At 56.4% G+C, this 20,427-nt stretch overlaps 2 protein-coding genes across 9 annotated transcripts; one reads left to right on the forward strand and one right to left on the reverse strand.

Annotated features, from left to right (window-relative positions):
- The first annotated feature begins 3 nt into the window (after window positions 1–3).
- DNASE1L2 (deoxyribonuclease 1 like 2) lies at window positions 4–2,895 on the forward strand. 4 transcript variants are annotated; one of them, XM_077985244.1, is made up of 9 exons: window positions 4–125; window positions 578–692; window positions 932–1,091; window positions 1,173–1,261; window positions 1,353–1,436; window positions 1,511–1,611; window positions 1,696–1,805; window positions 1,923–2,174; window positions 2,546–2,895. In XM_077985244.1, the coding sequence occupies exons 3-9, from the start codon at window positions 948–950 to the stop codon at window positions 2,600–2,602; spliced, it is 837 nt and encodes a 278-aa protein (XP_077841370.1). In that variant the 5' UTR covers window positions 4–125; window positions 578–692; window positions 932–947; the 3' UTR covers window positions 2,603–2,895. The 4 variants fall into 4 exon arrangements, with proteins under 4 accessions (XP_077841370.1, XP_077841368.1, XP_077841369.1 ...); XM_077985242.1 differs by having other exon boundaries at window positions 16–692; window positions 909–1,091; window positions 1,511–1,805; XM_077985243.1 differs by lacking the exon at window positions 4–125 and having other exon boundaries at window positions 576–692; window positions 1,511–1,805.
- A 1,227-nt stretch (window positions 2,896–4,122) lies between these two features.
- ECI1 (enoyl-CoA delta isomerase 1) lies at window positions 4,123–19,659 on the reverse strand. 5 transcript variants are annotated; one of them, XR_013411397.1, is made up of 7 exons: window positions 19,376–19,441; window positions 19,170–19,283; window positions 10,558–10,685; window positions 8,133–8,279; window positions 7,050–7,171; window positions 5,750–6,957; window positions 4,123–4,791 (listed from the first exon to the last, which is right to left on the reverse strand). XR_013411397.1 is itself a non-coding variant. In XM_015125381.3 (7 exons), exons 3-7 carry the CDS (start codon window positions 10,672–10,674, stop codon window positions 4,207–4,209), a joined length of 732 nt encoding a protein of 243 aa, XP_014980867.2. In that variant the 5' UTR covers window positions 10,675–10,685; window positions 19,170–19,283; window positions 19,549–19,659; the 3' UTR covers window positions 4,123–4,206. The 5 variants fall into 5 exon arrangements, 3 of the variants coding, with proteins under 3 accessions (XP_014980867.2, XP_077841433.1, XP_014980866.3); XR_013411396.1 differs by having other exon boundaries at window positions 5,725–6,957; XM_015125381.3 differs by lacking the exon at window positions 19,376–19,441 and adding an exon at window positions 19,549–19,659 and having other exon boundaries at window positions 4,123–4,373; window positions 6,779–6,957.
- Between the last annotated feature and the right edge of the window lie 768 nt (window positions 19,660–20,427).

The following is a 20,427-nucleotide window of genomic DNA, read 5'->3' on the forward strand; positions in this document are numbered from 1 at the left end:
CAGGGGCTCCCGCCAGCCCTGGCGGCGCCTTGGTGGCGCGTGGGTGTCATTGGCATGTTGACCAACAGCCTCCTGCCCTGCCCAGCTGGAGGTGTGCCCCCAGCTGCACTGCCTGAGGCCTGTGGGTAGGTGGGAGGACCAGGGACGGGGACAGGGATATCTGGGAGCCTTGGCCTCCACCACAGGGTGAGCAGGTGGAGCAGCAGGAGATGCTGGGCAAGGAGTGTGGCTGGGCCTTCCTGTGCTGCCTTCCTTTCCCTGAAGGGATTCTGCTCAGGGAGAGAGTCTAGGCGACCTAGTTTCTAGGGGTGGGGACAAGAACAGCCTCACCGGGATGTGGCTGACCGTCTACCTCCATCCTAGGGGGCTGGCAGGGGCTTCTGGGACGGTTTTGGGACAGGCCTGGGGCACCAGAAGGGGCTCAGGCAGGTCTCCCACCCCTTACCCTGGGGGTCTCCACGGGAATGAAAGCCAAGAATTCATCAGGCACCCAGCTCGGTCGAGGGGGCGGGACCCAGCGCAGCTCGGCCCCTCCCTGGACCAGGACCTCAAATACCGGCCCCTGTCCTGGTGCCAGAGCTGCTGCTGGAGGGAGTCAGTGCAGTCCTGTGTCGGACACGCCCGCAGCCTGGACCCGGGATCCCCATTTCCCTAGAACCCCTGAGCCTCGGGCCTCCGCACCCACATCCAAGGTGAGTCTCTCCGCTGGCTGTGCTGGGGCTGGATGGGTCGGACCCTCTATTCCGGCTGCAGCTTCCCGCGCAGTGAGAAGGCAGCGGTCCCTGAGAGACCAGCAGTGCCCTGGGAGCCTGCAGAGCGCAGGGGCGGATTCTGCGTCGCACTGGCCGTCACGGGGCGGCCGCGGAGGAGAGGGGTGGGTCGGTGGGTCTGACAACAGGTCTGCGTAGGCGGCAGCTTCTGTCCCTCCCAGCCCCTCGCTCCGCGCAATGAGCGGGCCCCGGGCCCTGCTGGCCGCGCTCTGGGCGCTGGAAGCCGCCAGGGCCACGGCGCTTCGCATCGGAGCCTTCAACATCCAGAGCTTCGGCGACAGCAAAGTGTCGGACCCGGCTTGCGGCAGCATCATCGCGAAGGTGGGGCCCCGGCCGGGGCGGGGCGGGGCGGCGTTTGGGGGTGCTGACCGCGCTGACCCCGCACCCGCGACTCTTCCCCAGATCCTGGCGGGTTATGACCTCGCGCTGGTGCAGGAGGTGCGAGACCCAGACCTCAGCGCCGTGTCCACGCTCATGGAGCAGATCAACAGGTGTGGTGGGCAGGGCCCCTCGTCTCGACCCCCGACCGGGATCTCGCCCCGGCGTGGCGCCCTGACCCTGAGCGGGCCCCTGTCTCTGCAGGGTGTCCGAGCACGAGTACAGCTTTGTGAGCAGCCAGCCCCTGGGCCGGGACCAGTATAAGGAGATGTACCTGTTTGTGTACAGGTGAGGGGCGGACCGCAGTGAGGGGCGCGCGGGGCCGCAGGTGGGAGGCTCAGCGCGTCCCCCCCATCTCCTAGGAAGGACGCGGTGTCTGTCGTGGACACATACCAGTACCCGGACCCCGAGGACGTCTTCAGCCGCGAGCCCTTCGTGGTCAAGTTCTCGGCCCCCGGCTCAGGTGAGCGGGCCCCGCCCCTCCCCTGCCGCCGGCCCGCCCCTCCCCTGCCGCCGGGACCTGACGCCCGACCCCTTCCGGCAGCAGCGCAGAAGCTGGTGCTGATCCCGCTGCACGCGGCGCCACATCAAGCCGTGGCGGAGATCGACGCGCTCTACGACGTGTATCTGGACGTGATTGACAAGTGGGGCACCGACGTAAGCCCACCCCTCGGTCCCGGGGTCCCTGCAGGCGCGCCCTGGAGGTCTGGGCCATGAGGGCGGGACCTCGACGGCTCCTGGGGCGGCTCAGACTCGGCTCCGCGGCGCCCGCAGGACATGCTGTTCCTGGGGGACTTCAACGCCGACTGCAGCTATGTGCGGGCGCAGGACTGGGCTGCCATCCGCCTGAGAAGCAGTGAGGTCTTCAAGTGGCTCATCCCTGACAGCGCCGACACCACGGTGGGTAACTCAGATTGCGCCTACGACCGCATCGTGGCCTGCGGCGCCCGCCTGCGCCGAAGCCTGAAGCCCCAGTCGGCCACTGTGCACGACTTCCAGGAGGAATTCGGCCTGGACCAGACTCAGGCGAGTGGGCCGTGGGGCGGCGCTGGTCCTGGGTCCCCATAGCCCGGGCGCACGCAGGCAGCAGGGAGGGGCCAGCACCCAAGGGGGGGCCACCTCAGCTCCCCTCCTTGCACCAGGGATCATTTCCAAGGACCCTGAGAGCCTGGCCCACCCCATGTGGAGCTCCGGGCAGGCAGGGTACCTTGCCTTTCCCTCAAAGGGCCAATGGTGACACCCTCTGCCCTGGCCCCTGCCCCACCGCAGGCAGCAGCAAGGGTGGGCACCTAGGCCTCACCGCCCCTTCCTGCAGAGGCAGTGGCTTGTGGACACCCAGTGGGCCCATCCCGGTGGCTGGGGTCCACTTTCCCCTGAGGTTCTTTCTTTTTCCCCAGGCTCTCGCCATCAGCGACCACTTTCCGGTGGAGGTGACCCTCAAGTCCCACAGATGACTCGAGGCCTGGCTGGGGCATGCCACCTGCAGACCCTGGCCCTGAGGAATGGCCCCACAGTGGCCCCTTCAGGGTAGCAGCCACCCTTCAGTGAGGCCCCAAGGCAGAGTCGGCTGGGCGTGGACCAGGGGCCATGGACACGTAATGGGCTGCCCTGCAACTCCATTCCCCATCTGTGAGACGGGCTGCATCCAGCGACCTCAGGGGGTGTTGTGAGCCCCATGAGGGGCACAGAGGGCACTGCCTGGCAAATGTCTGCTCAATAAATGAGCCGCTCCCAGCCGGGCCCCACAGCTTGGCTCCCAGGCCTCTGTCCTTCCTAGGGACCTAGCCTCAGCTCCTCAGGGGCAGCTCCGCTTCCCTGAGGAAATGCAGCTCAGGGAGGCAGGCTCTGGGCCATGTCCTGGGCTGCCCATCCCGTGTCCTGGTGGGACTTGGCCACCCCCAGAGCCTGTTTGCTCCAGAAGGCAGCTCAGGGACCCTCCTTGCTTATCCTTTGTGCAAACTACAAATGCTCTCAGGAGCCTGTACTGTGAGCACAGCTGGGACAGGGATGGCGCCGACACATCAGCCTCCTGGGCCCTTGGGGGGTCTCAGAATAGCTCTCCCCAGGCCCACCCCGCAGCCCCCATTCCAGGGCCCTGAGGGGAGCCCCCAGGCACTTGTCTCAGGGGCCCGGTCTCACCCAGCACTGCAAGGGGAGACTGGCCCCAGTCAGTAAGCAGTCCTGGAGCTTTTGGGGAGCCTGAGAGCAGTAGGTGGGCTGGACTCCTCCCTGCCGAGGTAGGTGGCTTGGGACTAAGGTCCCGTGCAAACAACTGCACAGCTTGCTATGGCTCAGCCCTTCAAGTTTGCTGCCCTGTGCCCTGGGCAAGGCCACCACATTAGGATTGCGAACAGGCAGGCCCATGGGTCCACTGGGTCACTGACGGGGGCCCGATGAGGTTTCTGGTTTTTGAAACATCACATCTTAGCAAGGTGTGGGAACTTGGTCTGAATTGCATGGGAGGAAAAACCTTTTTTTCAAGGATTTGTATGAGTTTGGTTCTTGCAAAATCCTTCTTAAGGGGCATTTGGAACCCTGGCAGCACAGCTGCTCCAGATCCCACTCCCGCCGGCTCAGGATCCCCCAGTTGCTCTGATTCACCGTCCACTCCCTTCATCCTGATGAGTAAGGGCAGTGGCCAAAAAGCTTTTCTCTGGGGAGTCCTGTGTGGGTCATGGGGGCCAAGACCACCTGGCCTCACACCTAAGAGCAGGCAGTCCAAAGCCGGAATGGACGACCAGGGACTTGATTTACAGTTCTGCCTTGGGAACGGAGACATTCAGTGGCGACCTCACCAGGTCCAGAATGGCGCCCCCTGCCAGTCACAATCCCAAGTGAAAAGGCTGCCCTCAACTCCCCTTGCCTGCTGGGCACAGGCACCACGTGTGTTTGTGTGTGGTTGGGCCTTGGGCCACCGGGCTACGAGGAACAGGAACTTCTATGTAAAATCAGCCAAATGAAACGCTGGCAGTACTTTTAAGTTGAAAAATGCCTTGTTTAAGACCTCCCTGGAACCCAGAGGGGCACGCGTGGCTGTAAGTCTGTGGCAGCCCAGCCGTTAGCCTTTCTTTTCTTTGAGCCTCTCTAAGTACAGCTGCAGGGACTTCTGGATGGAGTCTTTGGAGATGAAGCTGACAAAGTTCTGCACGTCCGCATCACGCTGCGTGATCAGGCGGCTGGCTGTGGCCTTTCGCATCATGGCCTTCGTCAGCTGTCGAGCATGGTCTAAAGAAAATGGGACCTACCACTGAAATCCCGCTTTCAGGGGCAGTGGGGTGACTCCCAACTTACATTTATTTATTTTTTTTGAGATGGAGTCTTGCTCTGTTGCCCAGGCTGCAGTGGTGGGATCTCGGCTCACTGCAACCTCTGCCTCCTGGGTTCAAGTGATTCTCCTGTGTCAGCCTCCCGAGTAGCTGGGATTACAGGTGTGCGCCACCACACCCAGCTAATTTTGTATTTTTAGTAGAGATGGGGTTTCCCCATGTTGGCCAGGCTGGTCCCGAACTCCCGAGCTCAGGTGATCTGCCCATCTCGGCCTCCCAAAGTGCTGGGATTACAGGCATGAGCCACCGTGCCTGGCCACTTAACGTGTTATTTTCACTCAATTATATTATGAAGAATATTTCCATGGTGCAGGAGGCTGAGGCAGGAGAATGGCGTGAACCCAGGAGGTGGAGGTTGCAGTGAGCTGAGATCGCGCCACTGTACTCCAGCCTGAGCGATGAGTGAGACTCTGCCTCAAAAAAAAAAAAGAAAAAAATTTTTTTTCCATGGCACTGAATATTCTCTTACAGGACAGGAAATGGCAGAACAGCCTTCAGTTACTTGTATCAGGGTTGGTAAATCTGGCTTCCCAAGGCCCTGAAGCTATGAATGGTTTTTACTTTTTTTGAGACCGAATCTCACTCTGTCGCCCAGGCTGGAGTGCCGTGGCATGATCTTGGCTCACTGCAACCTCAGCCTCCCAGGTTCAAGTGCTTCTCTGGCCTACGCCTTCCCGAGTAGGTGGGATTACAGGCACCTGCCCCCACACCTGGCTAATTTTTGTATTTTTAGTAGAGACGGGGTTTCGCCATGTTGGCCAGGCTGGTCTCAAACTCCTGACCTCAGGTGATCCACCCACCTTGGCATCTCAAAGTGCTCGGATTACAGGCCTGAGCCACTGTGCTGGGCTGGTTTTTACATTTTTGAATAGTTGAAAATCAAAAGGTTAGTATTTTGTGACAAGTGAAAATTATGTGAAACTCAAATTTCAATGTCCATAAATCTTTTTTTTTTTTTTTTTGAGATGGAGTCTTGCTCTGTCACCCAGGCTGGAGTACAGTGGCGTGATCTTGGCTCACTGCAACCTCTGCCTCCCAAGTTCAAGCGATTCTCCTGCCTCAACCTCCCAAGTAGCTATAATTACATGCACGTGCCACCATGCCCGGTTCATTTTTGTATATATATTTTTTTCTTTGAGACGGAGTCTTGCTCTGTTGCCCAGGCTGGAGCGCAGTGGTGTGATCTTGGCTCACTGCAAGCTCCGCCTCCTGGGTTCACGCCATTCTCCTGCCTCAGCCTCCCAAGTAGCTGGGACGACAGGCGCCTGCAACCACGCCCGGCTGATTTTTGTATTTTTAGTAGAGACGGAGTTTCACTGTGTTAGCCAGGATGGCCTCGATCTCCTGACCTTGTGATCCACCCGCCTCGGCCTCCCAAAGTGCTGGGATTACAGGCGTGAGCCACCACGCCCGGCCCATTTTTGTATTTTTAGTAGAGATGGGGTTTCACCATGTTGGCCAGGATGGTCTTGAACTCCTGATCTCAAGTGATCTGCCTGCCTCAGCCTCCCAAAGTGCTGAGATTACAGGTGTGAGCCACTGCGCCTGGCCCAGCGTCCATAAAGCTTTGCCAGAACACAGCTACACCTGTCAGTTTACGTCTCCTCTGTGGCTGCCTTCTGCTACAAAGGTCTTACCTATAGAGCCCACAAACCATCTGGCCCTTTACAGACAGCATTTGCAGGGCCTGGTGTATACCGTCGCTGATATGACCAGCTCTATTTCTATGAAGTGGACAATTGTCTTTGTGGTAGGTTGAAAAGTGTGTCCCAAAAGATAGGTCCAATTCCTAACCACTGCTCTGGAACCTGGAAGTGTGACCTTATTTGGAAAGAGTCTCTGCAGATGTAATTAAGTTGGGATCATCTTGGATTTAGGGAAGGTCCTAAATCACATGGCAGGTGTCCTGAGAAGGGGGAGAGAGACCTGAGACCCATAAAAACACAGGGGAGAAAGCCGCGTAAGGATGGAGGCAGAGATTAGAGCGAGGCGTCCACAAGCCAGGGAGGCCTGGAGCCAGCAGAAGTGCGCAGGAGCAGGAAGGAGCCTCCCCTGGAGCCCAGGGAGGAAGGGCAGCCCTGCCCACACCTTGATTTTGCACCTCTGGTCTCCAGCACCGTGAGATCAACTTCTGTGGTCTGGGCCACCTGGTCTGTGCTGCGTTGTTACAGCAGTTTCCTGACACCCACATGACTGTGATTCTGAACAGTCTCCTGCAGTCACGATGTCCACATAGAACCTTTGGGTGGAGAACCTTCTGGTCTCCCCAGCATCATCAGGCTCCCGCCATACCCTGTGCCTCACCTGGAATGGTCATCCACTGGGCTATCGCTGACAGTGCAGTGCTCTGCACCTGCTCCTCTGGGACCACCTGGTCCACTATGCCCACCTGCAGGGCCTCTGCCGGCGGGAAGAGTAGCCCCAGCTGCAGCGCACGCTCGGCTGCCCGGTGCCCGATGACGTTCTCCAGGGTGTCTTTGAACCTGGAACGCAGACACCCGCTCACCACGTGGCCCCAGGTGGGTCGGTTCCCTCCACGACAAGAATGGAGTGTGGCTGCAGCCCCGGGCCTTACCAGAAAGGGGCGACGATGCCCAGCTGGGTCTCGTTGAGTCCTATGCAGTACCTGGGGTTGTCTGCCAGGACACGGTAGTCACAGGTCAGGGTCATCAGGCAGCCTCCGGCAGGGCAGGCTCCCTGCAGGGAGAGGCCGGACAGGGCTCTTAGACTCTTAGGTGCTGTTGGTCCCAACCACATTCCAGAGGGCCGGGTCCAAGGATGCCAAGGATGTGCCCTCAATGTGCCCCAACCCCCGCAGGGCTCCATACCCACAATGGTCTGGGCTGGGCTGGGTGCGCACCAGGAAATGGATGGGGAAGGAACTGGCCCCTTAGTGCTCGGCAAGGAGGGTCTGAGGCTCGTCCTCAGCCGAGGGTCATTAGTTCTTAGGCAACAGAAAAATCACTTTTTAAAACCGTTCAGTTAGGGGAGCAAGTTGCTTGTCCTCTCAGAGCTTTTACTCAATGCTAAAATGCCACATAAGCATTTAATCAGAGCTGTCATGCCCCACGGGGGCCCCATTACCACCCCAGCAGCTAGCGCCACCAGAATGTCCTGGGAACCCTACACGCACCCTGTGGTCACTGCAGGCACCCACTGCCCTGCACAGGACCCATCCTGTCTGCATGGCCATGCACCCTTGAGGCTTCTCTCACACCAGCCCTCCCCTCCACCAGGCTCCGGCCCGCACCCAACTTGTCATAGCCACCCCACAGGACACCTGGTTCCCAAGGTTGAGCCCCCACGTTGTCCTCAGCTTCCCCGGCCTTCCTTGGGAAGGGATGGAGTGATGTTTCCAAAATGTGGGTCCAATCACCCACTCACCACACACAGCTTCCACCCAGGCTGGCATCAACCCCAGGCCCTGGTCCCTACCCACTGGCTCTTGTCTGACTGACCCAGGCCAGGCCCCTCACCTGAGGCCCACCTTTTCAACACGCCATGCGGTCTGCAATGGCACTCATCTGTGCACATCTCAGGGTCTCCCCAACCATTCCCTTCCCCTGTGAGAGATTCCAAGGGCAGGACAGTGTCTGCCCCACCCCCCGGGGCTGGCCCAGAAGAGCCAGCGAGGCCACCTGGGAGTGGGGACACTCACATTGATGGCGGAGACCAGCACCAGGTTGGACTGGTAGAACTGCAGCCACAGCTCCTGCACGGCCTTCCAGTACTCAGCATAGTGGGCGGGGCTCTTACCACACATCTCTGTCAGGTCCAGGCCGGCTGAGAAGACACCCGGGCAGTCCTGCAGGGGGCACCAGGGCCATGCACCCATCAGAGTCCACCTCCCAGCTGGCATCACAGCAGGAAGACTGAGGAGCCCAAGTGCCCAAGGCACAGCAGGGCCAGGTCATACTCAGGGTGTGGGTGCTGCCCCCATGGAGCCAGGACTAGGCACTCCAGGGACTCAGCCTAGGCTTCTCCTGGACCCGGCTTCCCTGTACTTTCCAGAACATTCTTCCCTTTCCCGCTTCAAACTGGATAGGAGAGGACAGGCAGGGCCAGGCACCTCCCAGGGACATCAGAGCGCTGGCCCTCTGGCTCCGCACGCCCGGCTCGGGCAGAGGAACCCAGAGGTGCGGTGAAGACTCCTGAGAGTTCAGAGGAGGTGCATGTTCTGAATCATTCACCCGCAAAGGGCCAAGCAAGCCATGGACCGCCATGTGGACCAGAAGTGCTAGGGTGGGAGAAGGATCTGGAAAGTGTGGGTTTCTCAGGAGCTACCAAGGGCGGGTGAGGGGTGAGCACAGGTGGAAGGGACCCTCCCATGGCTAGAGTAGCGGGTGCCAGCACGGGGGCCTCAGACGCCCAGTCAGGGTTGCTGGCCAGGGAGGCGGGCTCGGGGAGGAGTGGAAAACCCACCCTGGGGCCCCTGCACGGTCACAGCCCCCTGAGCAAACAACAAAGGTGCTTTCCCCGCTGCACCACACGTCACGTTTTCCTCCCGAGGGCTGGATCCCAAGGCTGTGGGTGAACTTGTTCCTGCAGCCAAACCCAGCTCACCCTGATTCACACAAGCAGAGCTGGGCAGATGTTTACCCCACACTGTCCACAGAAAGGACGACAACCACCTAATGTGTGTGAGGAGGAGGGGGCCGGGACAGATGGGATGGCCTCCACATCCTCAGGTCATGTGAAAAAGCCAGGAGCGGTATGGGTGTGCAACGCAGCTCCACTGTTCCCAAACAGACGTGAGCTGCTGCCGCACAGAATGGGCAGCCGGTCCTCTGTTTCTACAAAACGCGTTCTACTTCCATTACTCAAGACCCAGGCCCGGCGTGGTAGCTCATGCCTGTAATCCCAGAGCTTTGGGAGGCCAAGATGGGAGGACTGCTTGAGGCCAGGAGTTCAAGACCAGCCTGGGAAACACAGCAAGACCCCATCTGTACAAAAAAGTAAAAATTAAGCAAAAAAATTAGCCAGGTGCAATGGCTCACACCTGTAATCCTAGCACATCAGGAAGTTGAGGTGGGAGGGCTGCTTGAGCCCAGGAGTTCAAGACCAAAATGGGCAACAAAGACACTGTCTCTACCAAAAATTTTTTAAATTTTCAAGATTCAAGAACCGCTTGAACCCAGGAGGCAGAGGTTGTAGTAAGCCAAGATCACATCACTGTACTCCAGCTTGGGCAACAGAGAGAGATTCTGTCTCAATAAATATATAAGGCTGGACATGGCCAGCACTTTGGGAGGCCAAGGTGGGCGGATCACTTGAGGTCAGGAGTTCTAGGCCAGGCCCTGTAAAGCTGGGGACCCCAGCCTCCGAGGACCCCTCACCCCCATCACCTCGGCCATGGCCCACCTTCCCTCAGGGGTCCCACCCTCCTGGGCCTGACACTACTTATTGCCCCTCCGCGACCCTGGTAATGACACCGTTCCCACAGATGCCACGCCTAGCGTTCGCCAGCACTCAAGCAACACTTAAGAGTCCCCTGCACAAGAAGTCAGACCAAAGAGGTTCACCCTCTGAGAACTTGCCCCGAAGACTGGCCCACAGAGGATCAGAGAACACGAGCATTGTTCGCAGGACTGGCTCAGGGCACCCAAGTGATCCTAGCAGGGAGTACCCCAGGAAGCCACCACCAGGTGTGCTTAGGGTCCAAGGTGACCCCATAGATGCATGGCTCTCCCTCACTCGCTGCCCACAGCTCTCCCCAGTGTCCGCCTGGACGACGGCCCAGGCCAGGAAGGGTGTCTCCCGGGAATTCTGTCTACCGGGAAGGACGTATCCCAGGAAGGCTGTCTCTTGGGAAAGCCATCTCCTGGGAAGGTTATCTCCCAGACTGGTCCACCTTCACCTTTGGGAATGATCTGCTTGAGGCCCGTGACAGTGTGGGTCCCTGCTGGGGCATACCCAGACTGTGCTCCTGGAAGCCTCCCCTGGAGGCACCTGGAGTCCAGGGTGGTGGGGCTGCTGGCTGGCCTGCACCACCCGTCGGCAGGCTCCGCCTCTTCCCATGTGCAACAGGCCTATGCTCCCATCAGAGAACTCGGGCTGGGGTAGGGAGCTGAACTGACACCTACGGAGGTCAGGACAACACCGCGGAAGCTCTTGTCATTCTCTAGCTTCTCCAGGCAGATAACCAGCTCCGTCAGAAACTCCAGACTCAGGGTGTTCACTGGGGGGTTCTTCAATTTCATCACAGCCACCCCTAATTTAAAAAATGAGAAAAGAGAAAGCTCACACCTGGCACTGGAAAAGCACTCTGACGAGCTTGCATCCTCAACCAAGCCATGATAGCTGTGCATTTGGGGGGTTTTGTTTATTTATTTATTTGGAGACGGAGTCTCGCTCTGTCGCCCAGGCTGGAGTGCAGTGGCCGGATCTCAGCTCACTGCAAGCTCTGCCTCCAGAGTTCATGCCATTCTCCTGCCTCAGCCTCCCGAGTAGCTGGGACTACAGGCGCCCGCCACCACGCCCTGCTAATTCTTTTGTATTTTTAGTAGGGACAGGGTTTCACCGTGTTAGCCAGGATGGTCTCGATCTCCTGACCTTGTGATCCGCCCACCTCGGCCTCCCAAAGTGTTGGGATTACAGGTTAAGCTACCGTGCCTGGTCCTATTTTTTTTTTTGAGATGGAGTTTGCTCTTGTTGCTCTGGTTGGAGTGCAATGGCGTGATCTTGGCTCACCGCAGCCTCCGCCTCCTGGGTTCAAGCAATTTGACTGCCTCAGCCTCCCGAGTAGCTGGGATTACAGGTGCGTGCCACTACACCCAGCTAATTTTGTATTTTTAGTAGAAATGGGGTTTCTCCATGTTGGTCAGGCTGGTCTTGAACTCCCGACTGCAGGTGATCCACTCGCCTCGGCCTCCCAAAGTGCCAGGATTACAGGCGTGAGCCACAGTGCTCGGCCTGGGGGTTATTTTTTATTAATTATTATTATTTTTGAGACAGAGTCTCACTCTATCACCCAGGCTGGAGTGCAGGGGTATGATCTCCGCTCATTGCAGCTTTGACCTCCTGCACTCCAGCGATCCTCCCAACTCAGCCTGCTGAGTAGCTGAGATTACAGACACGGGCCACAATGCCCAGTTAATTTTTTTGATTTTTTAGTACAGACAAGGTCTCATTTTGTTGCCCAGGCTGGTCTTGAACTCCTGAGTTCAAGTGGTCCTTCTGCCTCAGGCTTCCAAAGTGCTAGAGTACAGGAGTGAGCCTATGGTTTTTTAAATTGAAGTAAGATTGATATAACATAAATTAACAATTTCATTTATTCTATATAAACTGCATGCTTTTTTTTTTTTGAGACGGAGTCTCGCTCTATCGCCCAGGCTGGAGTGCAGTGGCCGGATCTCAGCTCACTGCAAACTCCGCCTCCCGGGTTTACGCCATTCTCTGGCCTCAGCCTCCCGAGCAGCTGGGACTACAGGTGCCCGCCACCTCGCCCGGCTAGTTTTTTGTATTTTTTTTAGTAGAGACGGGGTTTCACCATGTTAGCCAGGATGGTCTCCATCTCCTGACCTTGTGATCCACCCATCTCGGCCTCCCAAAGTGCTGGGATTATAGGCTTGAGCCACCGCGCCCGGCCCCACACTGCATGCTTTTAAAATTAACCATTTTCGGCCGGGCGCGGTGGCTCAAGCCTGTAATCCCAGCACTTTGGGAGGCCGAGACCGGTGGATCACGAGGTCAGGAGATCGAGACCATCCTGGCTAACATGGTGAAACCCCGTCTCTACTAAAAAAAAATACAAAAAACTAGCCGGGCGAGGTGGCGGGCGCCTGTTGTCCCAGCTACTCGGGAGGCTGAGGCAGGAGAATGGCGTAAACCCGGGAGGCGGAGCTTGCAGTGAGCTGAGATCTGGCCACTGCACTCCAGCCTGGGCGACAGAGCGAGACTCCGTCTCAAAAAAAAAAAAACAAAAAAAAAAAATTAAATTAACAATTTTCTTTCTCTTTCTTTCCTTCATTTTTTTTTTTTTTGTTGAGACAGAGTCTTGCTTTGTCGCCCAGACTGGAGTGCAGTGGCCGGATCTCAGCTCACTGCAAGCTCCGCCTCCCGGGTTCACGCCATTCTCCTGCCTCAGCCTCCCGAGTAGCTGGGACTACAGGCGCCCGCCACCTCGCCCGGCTAGTTTTTTGTATTTTTTTAGTAGAGACGGGGTTTCACCGTGTTAGCCAGGATGGTCTCGATCTCCTGACCTTGTGATCCGCCCGTCTCGGCCTCCCAAAGTGCTGGGATTACAGGCTTGAGCCACCGCGCCCGGCCCGTTCCTTCATTTTTTTTTTGAGACGGAGTCTCACTCTGTCGCCCAGACTGGAGTGCAGTGGTGTGATCTTGGCTCGCTGTAAGCTCCGCCTCCCGTGTTCACGCCATTCTCCTGCCTCAGCCTCCCCAGTAGCTGGGACTACAGGCGCCCGCCACCAAGCTCAGCTAAATTTTTTGTCTTTTTAGTAGAGACCGTGTTAGCCAGGATGGTCTCGTTCTCCTGACCTTGTGATCCGCCTGCCTCGGCCTCCCAAAGCACTGGGATTACAGGCGTGGGCCTCTGTGCCCAGCCTCTTTATTATTATTATTATTATTATTATTTATTTTTTTTTTTTTTTTGAGACGGAGTCATGCTCTGTCGCCCAGGCTGGAGTGCAGTGGCTGGATCTCAGCTCACTGCAAGCTCCGCCTCCCGGGTTCACGCCATTCTCCTGCCTCAGCCTCCCAAGTAGCTGGGACTACAGGCGCCCGCCACTTCGCCCGGCTAGTTTTTTGTATTTTTTAGTAGAGATGGGGTTTCACCGTGTTAGCCAGGATGGTCTCGATCTCCTGACGTCGTGATCCGCCCGTCTCGGCCTCCCAAAGTGCTGGGATTACAGGCTTGAGCCACCGCGCCCGGCTATTATTTTTTTTGAGACAGTCTCACTCTGTCGTCAAGGCTGGAGTGCAGTGATGCAATCTCAGCTCACTGCAACCTCCACTTCCTGGGTTCAAGTGATTCTCCTGCCTTAGCCTCTGGAGTAGCTAGGACTACAGGCGTGCACCACTACGCCCAGCTAATTTTTGTATTTTTTTTTTTTTTTTTTTTGAGACAGAGTCTTGCTCTGTCGCCCAGGCTGGAGTGCAGTGGCGCAATCTCGGCTCACTGCAAGCTCCGCCTCCTGGGTTCACGCCATTCTCCTGCCTCAGCCTCCCGAGTAGCTGGGACTACAGGCGCCCGCCCCTGCGCCCGGCTAATTTTTTCTATTTTTAGTAGAGACGGGGTTTCACCATGGTCTCGATCTCCTGACCTTGTGATCCGCCCACCTCGGCCTCCCAAAGTGCTGGGATTACAGGCGTGAGCCACCACGCCCGGCCAAATTTTTGTATTTTTAGTAGAGATGGGGTTTCACCATGTTGGTTGGCCAGGATGGTCTTGATCTCTTGACCTCGTGATTCACCCACCTCTGCCTCCCAAAGTGCTGGGATTACAGGCGTGAGCCACTGTGCCCAAATTAATCATTTTCTATCTTTATTTTTTTTGAGACAGAGTCTCGCTCTGTCACCCAGGCTAGAGTGCAGCAGTGCGATCTCGGCTCACTGCAGCCTCTGCCTCCTGGGTGCAAGTCATTCTTCTGCCTTAGCCTCCCGAGAAGCTGGGATTACAGGCACACACCACCATGCCCGGCTAATTTTTGCATTTTTAGTAGAGAAGGGGTTTCACCAGGTTGGCCAGGCTGGTCACGAACTCCTGACTTCAGGTGATCCTCCTGCATCGGCCTCCCAAAGTGTTGGGATTATAGGCATGAGCCACTGTACCCAGACTAAATTAGCCATTTTTAAGTGAACAAGTCAGGCACTTACACAATTCAGTACACTGACCGTGTTGTGCAACAATCGCCACTGCCTAGTTCCAGAATCTTTTCATTGTCCCCAAAAAGAATCCCTGTCCCCATTAGCAGTTGCTCCCCATCCCACCCCCAACCCCTGGCAGCCGCCAATCTGCGTTCTGTGTCTACGGTTCTGCCTGCTCCGGCCATTCCATATGACCAGGATACCACAGTATGTGGGCTTTGTGGCCGACTTTTTCCACTGAGCATCATGTGTTCAAAGCTCATCCATGTGGTCATTACTATTTATTTATGTTTTTTTACATTTTTATTATTTATTTTTTCAGACAGAGTCTTGCTGTGTCACCCAGACTGGAGCGCAGTGGTGCGATCTCGGCTCACTGCAAGCTCTGCCTCCGGGGTTCATACCATTCTTCTGCCTCAGCCTCCCAAGCAGCTGGGACTACAGGTGCTCACCACCACGCCCGGCTAATTTTTTTTGTATTTTTAGTAGAGTCGGGGTTTCACCGACTCTATTAAAATGTTAGCCAGGATGGTCTCGATCTCCTGACCCCATGATCCACCTGCCTCGGCCTCCCAAAGTGCTGAGATTACAGGCTTGAGCCACCGCGCCCGGCCTATTTATGTATTTTTTATTTTTATTTTTTGGAGATGGAGTCTCACTCTGTTGCCCAGGATGGAGTGCAGTGGAGTGCTATCAGCTCACTGCAACCTCTGCCTCCTGGGTTCAAGGGATTCTCCTGGCTTAACCTCCCAAGTAGCCGGTATTATAGGCGCCTGCCACCATGCCAGACTAATTTTTGTATTTTTAGTAGAGATGGCGTTTCGTCATGTTGGCCAGGCTGATCTTGAACTCCTGACCTCAGGTGATCTGCCTGCCTTAGCCTCCCAAAATGTTGGGATTACACCACGCCCATCCTATTTTATTTTTTTGAGATGGAGTCTCGCTTTGTCACCCAGGATGGAGTGCAGTGGAGCGATCTCCGTTCACTGCAACCTCTGCCTCCCAGGTTCAAGCAATTCTCCTGCCTCAGCCTCCCGAAGAGCTGGGATTACAGGCGTGTGTTACCATGCCTGGCTATCTTTTGTATTTTTAGTAGATGGGGTTTCACTATGTTGGCCAGGCTGGCCTTGAGCTTCTGACCTCAAATGATCCGCCCACCTAGGCCTCCCCAAAAGTGATGGGATTACAGGCATGAGTCACTGCGCCTGGCCTCAATCATTGGCTATGTGTGTGGTGAGCAGCACGGATTTAGACCAAGCTGGTGTTCTGGTAACAAGGACACTGGGGGGAAAGGTAAAGAGACCAGAGATGAGCATAAGATAACTAAGGAGAGGCCAGGCACGGTGGCTCAAAACTGTAATCCCAGCACTTTGGGACACTGAGGTGGGCGGATCACAAGGTCAGGAGATCGAGACCATCCTGGCTGACACGGTGAAACCCCGTCTCTACTAAAAACACAAACAAAAATTAGCCGGGCGTGGTGATGGGCGCCGGTAGTCCCAGCTACTTGGGAGGCTGAGGCGGGGGAATGGCGTGAACCCGGGAGGCGGAGCTTGCAGTGAGCCGAGATTGGGCCACTGCACTCCAGGTTGGGGGACAGAGCGAGACTCTGCCTCAAACAAACAAACAAAAACAAAACAAAACAAGGAGACTTTGGAAGAGCTTAGACATCACGTGGGAAGTGGCTACATTCCAGGCATAGGGTGGGTACTAAATATTCCTTATTTATTTATTTTTTTTTGAGCCAGAGTCTTGCTCTGTTGCCCAGACTGGAGTCCAGTGGTACAATCATAGCTCATTCCATCCCCGACCTCCTGGTCTCGAGTGATCTGCCTCAGCCTACCCAGTAGCATATAGCGCCGCACATGGCTAATTTCAAAATTTTTTGTAGAGATGGAGTCTCGCTATGTTGTCCAGGCTGGTCTCAAACTCCTGGGCTCAACTGATCCTCCTGTGTTGGCCTCTCAAAGTGCTGGGATTACAGGCATGAGCCATGGCGCCTGGTCAAAAACACACACACATATATTTTTTTGAGATGGAGTCTCGCTCTGTTGCCCAGGCTGGAGTGCAGTGGTATGATCTTGGCTCACTGCAAGCTCCACCCCCGGGTTCACGCCATTCTCCTGCCTCAGCCTCCTGAGTAGCAGGGACTACAGGTGCCCACCACCACGCCCAGCTAATTTTTTGTATTTTTAGTAGAGATGGGGTTTCACCTTGTTAGCCAGGATGGTCTCGATCTCCTGACCTCGTGATCCGTCCGCCTCAGCCTCCCAAAGTGCTGGGATTACAGGCGTGAGTCACTGGGCCCGACCTCAAAAACACATATCTTAAGGTATTGGAATGGATAGCGTGGACTACACAACATTGTGAATGTACTTACTGCTACTGGGTTGTACTGAGCAAAATGGCTAGAATGGTAAATGTTAGGTATAAACATTTTTTGTTTTTGGGTTTTTTTTTTTTTTTTGAGACGGAGTCTTGCTCTGTCGCCCAGGCTGGAGTGCAGTGGCCAGATCTCAGCTCACTGCAAGCTCCACCTCCCGGGTTTACGCCATTCTCCTGCCTCAGCCTCCCGAGTAGCTGGGACTACAGGCGCCCGCCAACTCGCCCGGGTAGTTTTTTTGTATGTTTTAGTAGAGACGGGGTTTCACCGGGTTAGCCAGGATGGTCTCGATCTCCTGACCTCGTGATCCGCCTGTCTCAGCCTCCCAAAATGCTGGGATTACAGGCTTGAGCCACCGTGCCCAGCCAGGTATAAACATTTTTCTGTACACGTACACACACAAACACACACACACATTACCTCCAGTAAAAAAGGAAAAGTGTTGGTGCAATGACAATTTTTTACCCAAGTGCCTCCCCGCTTCACCATATAAAAAGACAAAGTAAGCTGGGCGCGGTGGCTCACCCCTGTAATCCCAGCACTTTGGGAGGCGGAGGCAGGCGGATCATGAGGTCAGGAGATCGAGACCATCCTGGCTAACACGGTGAAACCCCGTCTCTACTAAAAATACAAAAAAAATTACCTGGGCGCCTGTAGTCCCAGCTACTTGGGAGGCTGAGGCAGGAGAATGGTGTGAACCCGGGAGGCGGAGCTTGCAGTGAGCAGATATTGTGCCACTGCACTCCAGCCTGGGCGACAAAGCGAGACTCCGTCTCAAAAAAAAAAAAAAGGGCTGGGCGTGGTGGCTCAAGCCTGTAATCCCAGCACTTTGGGAGGCCAAGACGGGTGGATCACAAGGTCAGGAGATCGAGACCATCCTGGCGAACCCGGTGAAACCCCGTCTCTACTAAAAAATACAAGAAACTAGCCGGGCGAGGTGGCAGCGCCTGTAGTCCCAGCTACTCGGGAGGCTGAGGCAGGAGAATGGTGGGAACCCGGGAGGCGGAGCTTGCAGTGAGCTGAGATCCGGCCACTGTACTCCAGCCTGGGTGACAGAGAGAGACTCCGTCTCAAAAAAAAAAAAAAAAAAAGGTAGACAAAAAGACAAAGTACAGTCTGGGGTCAGAAAGCCAGGCCTGACTGAGATTGCAGTGAGCCAGGACCGCGCCATTGCACTCCAGCCTCAGCGACAGAGACACTGTCTTAAAAAAAAATAGATCAATAATTTTTTTTTGCATTTTGTTGAGATACATTCAAATATGCTACAGAAATGATCCCTTCAGAAACTCAGTTTTTACAAAAATTAGTGGGCGTGGTGGTGAGTCCTGGTAATGGGAGCTACTTGGGAGGCTAAGGAGGGAGAATCGCTTGAACCCAGGAGGCACAGGTTGCAGTGAGCCGAGATTGCGCCACTGCACTCCAGTCTGGCGACAGAGCAAGACTACAGCTCCAAAAAAAAAAAAAAGAAAAGAAACTCAGTTTGTTGTTGGTCTTAGTTTGTCCCTCTCAGTTTGTAGAAGGAGCCCAGACAGAGAGAACGGAACCAAAAAGAGGCACCTGGAGCCAGGTGTCCTGAAGCTGTGCAGTGTGGGCACAGCCCTGAGTCTGGGGTGTTGGGGAGGGTAGGGGCTGTGACCTACTTGCGGAGGGGGAGGGCCTCCTCTCAGGAGCCACAGCAGGGACTGAGGCCTGCACGGGGAGGTCCGGGTCAGCATGTCCTGGATGAGGAACTGCTGGCGCCTGGGCTGTGCCCTCTTGGTGCCCTCAGCTCGGCCTCCTGTCTGGAGGGAGCGCGTAGGCTTCTCTTCCAAAAGTACTTTTTCTATCCTTTCCAGTGGGTTTTACCAAGGGTTCTGACCGGAGGGTGGGTATGAGATTCTGTGCCACACGGGAGTGTTAACAAACATCATTTTATTCCAAAATATTCTTTTCCACTTCCAACTGAATAACTTATATAACAGCTCATATCTCTGCCTATTTATTTATTTATTCATTTATTTATTTTGAGACGGAGTCTTGCTCTGTGGCCCAAGCTGGTGTGCAGAGGCACAATCTCGGCTCACTACAGCCTCCACCTCCCAGGTTCCAGCGATTCTTCTGTCTCAGCCTCCCAGGCAGCTGGGATTACAGGTAGGCACCACCACACCCAGCTAATTTTTTCTTTTGTATTTTTTAGTAGAGATGGGGTTTCATCATGTTGGCCAGGCTGATCTCGAACTCCTGACCTCAGGTGATCCGCCCGCCTCAGCCTCTCAAAGTGCTGGGATTACAGGCGTGAGCCACCGCGCCCGGCCCCCTACAACTTTAAAACTAGAAACTTTTGTCTCATGACGAACGAATCCAGGTAGAGAAGCAAGGTTCTGTTTCGAACCTTGGGTTCTAAACAGAAACTGAGTGTCGACAGACGTGGTTCTCCGACAGCGCCCCGCAAGCGCGGACCCCCGCGGGTCCGGGCCCCACGCCCGCCCGCCCTCAGTGCCGCCCGCTCACCTGCGCCCGCGTCCGGCTCCACCAACACCCGCTGGCTCCCGAAGCGCCGCGCGCCGTCTCCCCAGCCGTCCACCCGCTCTGTCAGTCCGAGGGCCACGCCCGGGAGCCGGGCCCCTGCGAAGGCAGCGCGGAGGAGCCCGTTAGTTCCCAGTCCCGACCCCTGCCCCGGCCCCGGCCCCGACCCCTGCCCGCCCCGGGTCTCGCACCCGCGCGGAGCAAAACGCGCGCCGGGACTCGCAGAGCAGCCGCCAGCGCCATCTTGACCAGAACGCGCCTGGTGAAGGTCGCGGGGTAACTTGTCTCCTGGGGAGGGGGCGGAGTCCTCCCTCAGGAGCAGGCCCCGCCCCGTTCCCAGAGGCCGGTCAACGCCTCCACCTACCGGCCGAAGCAGCCGCCCACCGCCCGCCGGGTTCATCACGGGCAGCCGCGCGCTTCAGGGGCAGGCACCTAGATCTGGGGCAGGGCTGGCCTACAGGGAGACGCAAGGAGGTGCAGGCCCACTGCTGACGCAGCCACGACCAGCGCAGCGCCAGGGCAGGCTCTTCTACGGCGCGGGACACGTAGGCAGGAGGCTGCCGTTGTTCGTGACCGCGAGCTCTAGGCCAGGCTCAGCTACTGCAGCACTGGCGCTGGAAAGGCGATCAAAGCAATGAGCCCCACACAGGGGGTCCCCGTGAGGGAGGCCAGGGGCTGCCTGGAGTGAGCCCAGCCTCCTGCCCCTTTGGGAACAGGATCAGAGGTGCAGGTTTAGTCACCGAAGTGGGGGTGGGGGCAGCAGAACCCGGCGGTAAGAACAGGCCACACGCCTTGCTCAGCACAAGGCCAAGTGCACAAAGGCCGGACCGCAGTGGCACCTCTTAAATTTTTATTTGTAGAGAAATGCCAAAGGATAAGAATACAGTCTGTTCCCACTGGGCCATAAGCGGGAGCTGGGGAGTAGGCCTTTGTACTGTCTGCTGTGGGGTCTTGGTACGACCACTGGGAGCACTGGGCAGTAAGGTCCCAGCAGTTTTGGGTGGTCTCAACTTTTGTTCTCATCTTAAGCATTTCCAATTCTTCCTTGTGTCCCAAACCAATTTTTGAGGTGGAAAAATGGCCACTTAATGGAGGAAGCAAGCCTGGCATGGCAACACACACCTGTAAGCCGTGACTCAAGACCAGCTGGGCAACATAGCAACACCCTGTTGCTACAAAAAATTTTTTAAAAATTAGCTGCTGCTGCCGGGTGCGGTGGCTCATGCCTGAAATCCCAGCACTT

The sequence above is a fragment of the Macaca mulatta genome, chromosome 20 (assembly GCF_049350105.2).
Source record: "Macaca mulatta isolate MMU2019108-1 chromosome 20, T2T-MMU8v2.0, whole genome shotgun sequence".
In the NCBI taxonomy this organism is placed as follows: domain Eukaryota; kingdom Metazoa; phylum Chordata; class Mammalia; order Primates; family Cercopithecidae; genus Macaca; species Macaca mulatta.